At 40.2% G+C, this 8,073-nt stretch overlaps 1 protein-coding gene across 1 annotated transcript; it reads left to right on the forward strand.

The window, feature by feature from the left end:
• Nucleotides 1-3,685: 3,685 nt before the first annotated feature.
• Nucleotides 3,686-5,438, forward strand: LOC101326821 (olfactory receptor 11L1). Its single transcript, XM_019937350.3, is given in 4 exon segments — nt 3,686-3,691; nt 4,472-4,811; nt 4,814-5,275; nt 5,278-5,438. Coding segments are annotated over 4 exon segments (969 nt in total).
• Nucleotides 5,439-8,073: the final 2,635 nt, after the last annotated feature.

Genomic DNA, 8,073 nt, shown 5'->3' on the forward strand with positions numbered 1-8,073 from the left:
TTACTAATTTGATTGGCAAATTACAGAAGAATGTCTGGGGAACAGGATTCTCGGAAGAGCCAAGTCCTCAAGAACACATAGTTATTGAAAGGAGAAGTCTGCTTTCGCAGCATCCAACGCCAGCAAAAGATGGCAAATTCCTGCTCTCAAGAAAAAAAGCACAGTCCGCATTTGGGTTACAAGAGAGCAAGGCAGATCCTGGATCCATGATTTAGGGCTCTTCATGCTGGGGAGACTGACAGGTAGGGGAGGTTCATGTGGACAGGCTCGAAGTTTCTCAGAAGGAAATCCAAATGGTGTGTGTTTTAGTGTTGATGACACAAATTTTGTTATTTTGGTTGTTGTGGCAAGGCAATTTTAGCCTTTGCTGATGCTCTATCTACTTGGAAACAAATTAAATTATCTTGCCTAAATTATTTAGCATATAAAACTGTAATAGCTAAAAAGTAACCAAAAAAGAAATCTTGAGATGCCAAAGCTCATTTAGTTGACTCTAGGAAAGACTGCATATAAGGACAATAACATTCTAGATTATATTTATTTTCACATGTATATAATTTGCATAATAAAGCTACAGCATTAGATCTGAGGTTACACTGGTTATTCTAGTACTGAAGTAAACTCAGCACAGCATTTTAGGAATCAGAATTTTTTTTTAGCTCAATGTAATTAAGGTAATTCTACCACTTGGAAATAATTAGTAAATAATCAGTATTTCATTAGGTGAGTTTCTTATTTCTGAAAGTATTTAAGCAAAGAATGGTGATTAGTAGAGTTTGGTTTCCTTGTGCACTTGAATGTGCATTATAGGAGAGATTTTAGATGACTAGGAAACTGGGCCAAATGCCTGATAAACTTAGTCTCATGATACAATGCTGTTTTGCTTTCCCTGTGGGCTCCCAAACAAGGTCCTTATTGTTCTCCATGTTTAATTATTTTTTTAATCTATTCATTGTTTATTTTAAATCGAGTCCCATGGTATATGGGTATATGGGACTCTCACATAACAAAAAATGAGAGAAGGCAGGCAACAAAGGATCATTTTCCAAAATGGCTTTGTGACTTTACTAAGAGAATTTGTGAGCAATGCTGTCTCAGGAAATCTTCCATCATATCTCTCTTTCTGAACAAATCAATCAATCAAGAAAACAATCAATCAGAATCCCTCCCACAATGCAATTCAAGTGCTCAAGGAAACTGAACTTTTCTTAAATACTTTCTGTAATGAGGAACTCACCATCTATTGAAATAATTTAAACACTGATTATTTCCAAATGCTAGAATTACCTTAATTACTTTGAGCTTAAAGGATCAATCTTTTTTATTAAATAATAATATTCTAGTATCCTTTAGTTGTTCATTCAATGGCTTCAAGTCAGAACTTTTGGAATATTCTGTCTTTGAACCAAGATACACACAAAAAATTTATCTTGAATTGATGTCACAGGCTCCCAGAATGATGGTAGAGTAGTCAGGGAAGGCATCATGGAGAAGATGGTATCTGAGAAGAATGGAAGAACATGATATATGAACCATTTAGAAATGTGCAGGGACAATATCCCAGGAAACTGGGATGTGTTGAATAGAAAAGGAGGCAAGACCTGTGTAGTTTGAACAATACTAAGGAAGACAGAGTGTCTGGAGCAGAATGAGCAAGGAGGAACATAGAGAAAGAGATTGGAGAGGCAGTGCATAGAGAGAATAAGTAGGGCCTGGTAAACTGTGAAGGCTTTGGCAATATTTCCCTTTCTAAAGCTTTAAGAAATTTCATACCATACAGTTCAGTATATATTTATACGACAAATCCTTTAATGTGTTCCTGGTAACAAATGCATAGATTTTGTTAAAATACCATTTTTACTCTCCCTGAATTTTTCATTGTCAAATGAAGATAAGATTCCTAGTGATCTTACCCAAGTACAAGAGGAGAAAACAGAACATAGCAAAAATAGAGGACTAAAATAAAAACAATGAATTAGCAGAACAGTGGATTTGTGACATATGAAGAAGCTGATTGGCCACATTGTTTTATTTACTTATCAAGAAGATTTCACAGTACATTTATATTCCCTGTGTAAGTTGGGTGTTGCACTGGGCTTTAAGCAGAGGAATGGCATGCTCTGTTCTAAAAGTGTCACTCTGGCTGCTTTACTGAGTATTTACTGAAGAAGGGCAGATGGATGTGTAGGGGCTGCAAGGAGACTATTGAACAATCCAGGTGAGAGGAGTTGGAACTTTTTTTTTCCCAGGGAGGATGCAATGTTGTTGTTAAATGGTGATCAGCTTCTGGATATATTTTCAGGTGGAGCCAGGCAATTTGGGTAAGAAATCAGATACTGGGTGTGAGAGAAACAAGAATCAAATTCCAGAGCAAGTGGGAGGATGGAGGGACCCAATGAGATGGGAGGAGACTTGCTAAGGGGAGGCTGGTGGGTGAGGCAGGAATGCAGGATAGTTTGTGTTGTTTCAGATGCTGATTAAATGTGTCAGTATGCATTTCAAATAGGGCGGTTGTTCACATGAGTTTTATATTCAAGTTTGATTCACACTTTAGGGTGTTGAAAGCCAAGTGATGGCATTTAAAGTCAAAAGACTGCATGAAACCATGAAGGAAGTGAGGTAGATTGAGAGGTATTCAGCCCCGAGGTCATACATATGCAGGTTGGAGGATGTAGAGCTGCTAGAAGAAGAAATGGATAAAATGTGAAAAGACAAGCCTGCAGTTGAACTCAAAGAGCATGTAGTCATGCACGTTGATCAACAAGAGTAGATCCAGGAAGAGGGAGGAATCAACTGTGCAATGCTGACAACAAATCAGGATGATTAGGAATGAGGATGGATGATTGAAAGGCAATGGTCCAACAGAGTGATTTTGGTGTAGTGGAGAGGGAAAACAATTCAGTGGATTCAAGTGGGAATACAGGCAACTAGGAGACACAACACTTTCAAGAAGGGAAGGAGTAAAAATGAGCAGAAAAATGCAGGAGAACAGAATAACAACAAGACTTTTTTTTCTCTGTTCTGTCATTTTAAAAGGGAGAGAACCAGCCTGTTGACATGCTGAGGAAATGATCCAACAGAGAGGGGGCCATTATTTATTCAGGGGCATAGGAGGGTGTAGTACCTGAAATACCTTCAACTATGTGAGAGGGTATAACACCAGAAGCATATGTGGAGGGATTTCCCTTAACCTGGACAAATAGATGCACAGGAACTAATGGTAGGTAGTTGGGGATATTAGTAGCCTGAGGGTCTGGATATTCCCATTGGAGGATTTCAGTTTTGTTTTTCTGGATTTGTTGTTGTTGTTTAATAGTACAATAGGTATATTGCTGAGGGTATAGATACACAGCAAGGAAGTGTTGGAAGTTTGAAATGAGAAGAACATCATGAAATAATCATTGAGAAGAATGGAAAGTGATTAGATGAAGGAAAGGTAGAATGGTTGCTCCAAGCAATAAGGACACACTGGAATTTACTGGTTGTGAATTTTAAAATGGCTACATTGCTGTCTGTCACCTCCTTTACTGGATGGAAGTTCATGTACGGCAGATGGATGTTGACTAACCAGAACTGGGTTTGACAATGAAGTAAATGAAAGCAAAGGAAAGATTTATTGTTGAATGTATACAGGAAGGAGTGATTACAATGGCTGAGCATGGTATCTGGGCAAGAAAGTACAACAATGGAGGTACAGGTTATCTCAGCACAGGGCTTCACACACACGTACATGCAAACACATGCATGTGAAGAGCAGGTTATCCTTAAATATTTTTTGAGGGGAGAATGAATAAACTTTCCCAAGATATTTTAGGATTTATGCTGCATCTGACTTCTTTTTCAAAGAAGCCAATTATGAGAAAAGGAAGGTATTTGCTTCCTTATGTGCTTGACTTTTTTTTAAACTTTGTTGTTATTGTTGCTTTCTAAGTTTGCTTTCAATCAGAGTCCTTTTTGGCCTCTATCTTTCGACCTGAGACCACTTGTAGAGGTCAGAGAATCCAACAAATGGAACTGGCTGAAGTTCTTTCCAAAACCTAATATCCGTATTCAGCTTCTGATATCAAAATGTTTTTTTTTTTTTTTTTTTTTTTTTTTTTTTTTTTTTGCGGTACGCAGGCCTCTCACTGTTGTGGCCTCTCCCATTGCAGAACACAGGCTCCGGACACGCAGGCTCAGCGGCCATGGCTCACGGGCCCAGCCGCTCCGTGGCACGCGGGATCCTCCCAGACTGGGGCACGAACCCGTGTCCCCTGCATCGGCAGGCGGACTCTCAACCACTGTGCCACCAGGGAAGCCCAAAATGTATTTTTTAAAAGCAAATTGAAATTATACATTTGCTCCTCTAAAATGCAGTACATAAAGATCTGAACTAATTTAAAAAAATTAGTCTCTGAAGTTCCAAACATCATTAGTTATATTTTTATGCCTTATGTACAGTGATTTTCCAGAATGTTTTTCTCCTCTACAGGCAAAGGAGTCCCAAAATGTGTCCATTGTTACTGAGTTTCAGCTGCTAGGATTCCAGAATGTTCTTGAATGGTGGACGTTGCTCTTTGCCATTTTCTTGTTCATCTACTTCCTCACAGTCACAGGGAATATTGTCATTATTATAGTGGTGAGCCAGGACCAGCGACTGCACTGACCTATGTACACATTCCTCAAACACCTCTCCTTTCTGGAGATCTGGTATACATCCACAATTGTGCCCCTTCTCCTAGCCAACCTGCTCTCCCAGGGCCAAGCCATCTCCTTCCCTGACTGTATAGCACAGCTCTACTTCTTTGCGTTCTTCGGGGCTACCAAGTGTTTCTTCTGGCCATGATGGCCTATGGCTGGTATCTGGCCATCTGTAGCCCACTGCACTACTCTTTCCTGATGAGTCCTGAGGTCTGCACCAAGTTGGTGGCAATCTCCTGGTTGACAGGGATCAGCACAGGATTCCTGCCCTCCTTGATGATTTCCAAGTTAGATTTTTGTGGGCCCAACCAGATCAATCGTTTCTTCTGTGACCTCCCTCCCCTCATGCAGCCCTCATGTTCCAATGTTTATATCACTGAGATGGTCATCTTTACCCTGTCAACTGCTGTGCTGTGCATTTGCTTTTTTCTTACACTTGTGTCCTATGTTTTTATTGTGTCCTCCACATTGAGAATTCCTTCAGCCTCTGGCCGAGTGAAGACCTTTGCCACATGTGGCTCCCATTTGGCTGTTGTCACTATCTACTGTAGAACCACGGTCTCCATGTATGTTTGCCCCAATCCCCACCTGTCACCAGAAAGGTTATTTCTGTCTTCTATACTGTGGTCACCCCACTGCTGAACCCTGTTATCTACAGCTTGAGAAACAAAGACTTCAAAGACACTGTTAGAAAAGTCGTGAGAAGGACTTGTGGCATCTATGGAGTAAGAGCGAAGGCAGGTTTCTTTATTGGATAAAGAAAATCAACACACAGAATACAGAGTGGATTAAGTTCAGGGATAAGTGAGGGGCAGGTTCAGAGCCTTCAAACCTAAATGCCATCACTGGCATTACTTTAAATTCCACAAGCCATAATAAAACAGCTTCTTTATGGACCCTTGCCAACAACTGCTCAGAAGATAAATTGCCTCTATCAAAAAGTTTTGGAGACAACTTTGTCCTGGACACTTTCATCTTCTGATGGGAATCTGACTTTATAATTCCAGGGCATAATGTTTACATACACAATATTTTCAGATTGTATGAAAGGATTACTGTTGAGTTCATAAAGCCTATGTACAGAAAATTATACATCTTTTAAGTACTGTTAGGAGACTTGTCTTGTAGACTCAATTCCTGGTGCTCTCAGTGCTTGTTAAATATCTGTGGAATGAATGAATGAAAAAAAGAAAAGATAGGGCTTCCCTGGTGGCGCAGTGGTGAGTGTCTGCCTGCCGATGCAGGGGACGCGGGTTCGTGCCCTGGTCCGGGAAGATCCCACATGCCGCGGAGCGGCTGGGCCCGTGAGCCATGGCCGCTGAGTCTGCGCGTCCGGAGCCTGTGCTCCATAACGGGAGAGGCCACAACAGTGAGAGGCCCGCGTACCGCAAAAAAAAAAAAAAAAAAAAAAAAAAAAAAGAAAAGAAAAGAAAAGATAACTGAAATATGTGTTGACCAGAATTATCTTTTAGTGACAGGAAAAAACAAAGAAGGATTTTTGAAGTGCCAAAGATTTAGTATAGTCACTTGGAGGGTTTTGTTTGTTTGTTTGTTTTGTAAATTCTAAGAAAGAAAAGAAAGAAGGAAGGGGGAGAGGGAGAGAAGATAGGTGGAAGGGAAGTAACTGGTGTAAGGAGAAAGAGAGGGAAAAAGACAAAAGAAAGAAGGGAAGGAAGAAAGGAAGGAAGGGAGGATGAGAGAAGGGAAGGGAAGAAGAGGGAAGAGAAGGGAAAAAAGTGAAGGGAAAGAAAAGCCCAAAGTATTATATGTTCTTGTGAGCTCTAGGAGTCAAAGTCTCTATATTAAAAGGCTTAAAACACTTTTATATTTTAAGTCAATCAATATTTAGAAGACCTCTACTAATCCTGCCCACTATTCTATTCACTAATTCCACAAATATTTTCAGTCCCTTGATATATGCCAATCTCCTTGCTGCAGTCTGGGTTACTCAGGAAATGGCCAGGGAAGACTTTGCCTTAAGGGAGCCTATAGTCTTGAGGGAGAGAGAAATATGTAATGAGTCATCAAAGGAATAATTTATTTCTTTATATTTGTGATGATTGCTATGAAATAAAGTGTAAGCTTATACATTAATATAGAACAATAAGGTCTAAATCATCATTTAGCATTCATTTAGCATCATTTAGCATTTAGCATCAATAGTAAAGCATTCTATATTTATGTAGCACTTTAACCTACAGTTCCAGGATGAGAAGGATAAGAATGGAAATAGTGGTCCATGAAGAGAACATGGCATAAATGGCAGAAGCAACCAGGGGAACCTGGGGATGGAGGAAATAGATGAGTCTGGAGAGAAAGGCAGGAGCTAGTCCATGTAGGTCATTCAAAGCCCTGTAGGGTTTTTGGATTTTACACTAAAAAAAAAAAATCATTGATTATCAAAGGGTATCCATTTGGAAAGACATGATATATATATATATATATATATTTATTTATTTATTTATTTATTTTATTCACTTATTTATTTTTTTTGCGGTACACGGGCCTCTCACTGTTGTGGCCTCTCCCGTTGCGGAGCACAGGCTCCGGACGCACAGGCTCAGCGGCCATGTCTCACGGGCCCAGCCGCTCCGCGGCATGTGGGATCTTCCCGGATCAGGGCACGAACTGGTGTCCCCTGCATCGGCAGGAGGACTCCCAACCACTGCGCCACCAGGGAGGCCCCCACATGATATATTTTGCATGTGCAAATCCCACTACTGTTTAGAGAAAAGACTGAAAGAGAACAAGAGATTCTGGAGCCATTGCAGTAGCCCACACAGAAGAGTTGGGTTTGATTTAGATTTGATAATGTAACCTATCATAGAAATGCCTCACAATGATGAGTTCAGGAGTGGAAAATCTAGGATCATTTATTCCTGTGAAGTGGCACCAGTCTGTAGTCTCTTCACAAACTTGTGATATGCTCCACATCTACCCCTGAGCTTCAGGGGTAAGTGCAGTTTGACTCTTTAGCTCATATAATTTCATCTCACCACCTGTCCTTGGTTCTTCTTACCTTCCTTCTCCCAGTGCTCAAGTTCACACTTCCTCCTGGAACTTGACTTGTGAGGACTGTTGTTAGTCCTCATCAGATCCATCTGGTTCAAATACTGGGTAGAAGGAAAGCAATGTACTGGAATCTGAGATAGGATAGGAAATGGGTGATATAGGCTGGAAAGTATCATTGATCTGGACCTTTGGACAGAGTATCCAAAAACAATCAAATATCTTATCTTGCAAATCTTTGTCTCTGATTATATTGATTGTGCCTTACATTTAATAAGACTTAAGTTATCTTACCAAAAGATCCTTTCTAATTTTAAACATGATGGGTGCCTGGCTCTGCATATGGGGAAAAAAGATTACTGACCCACATATGAGGATGCTGAA

Source organism: Tursiops truncatus, chromosome 3, assembly GCF_011762595.2.
Source record: "Tursiops truncatus isolate mTurTru1 chromosome 3, mTurTru1.mat.Y, whole genome shotgun sequence".
Taxonomy (NCBI): Eukaryota; Metazoa; Chordata; class Mammalia; order Artiodactyla; family Delphinidae; genus Tursiops; species Tursiops truncatus.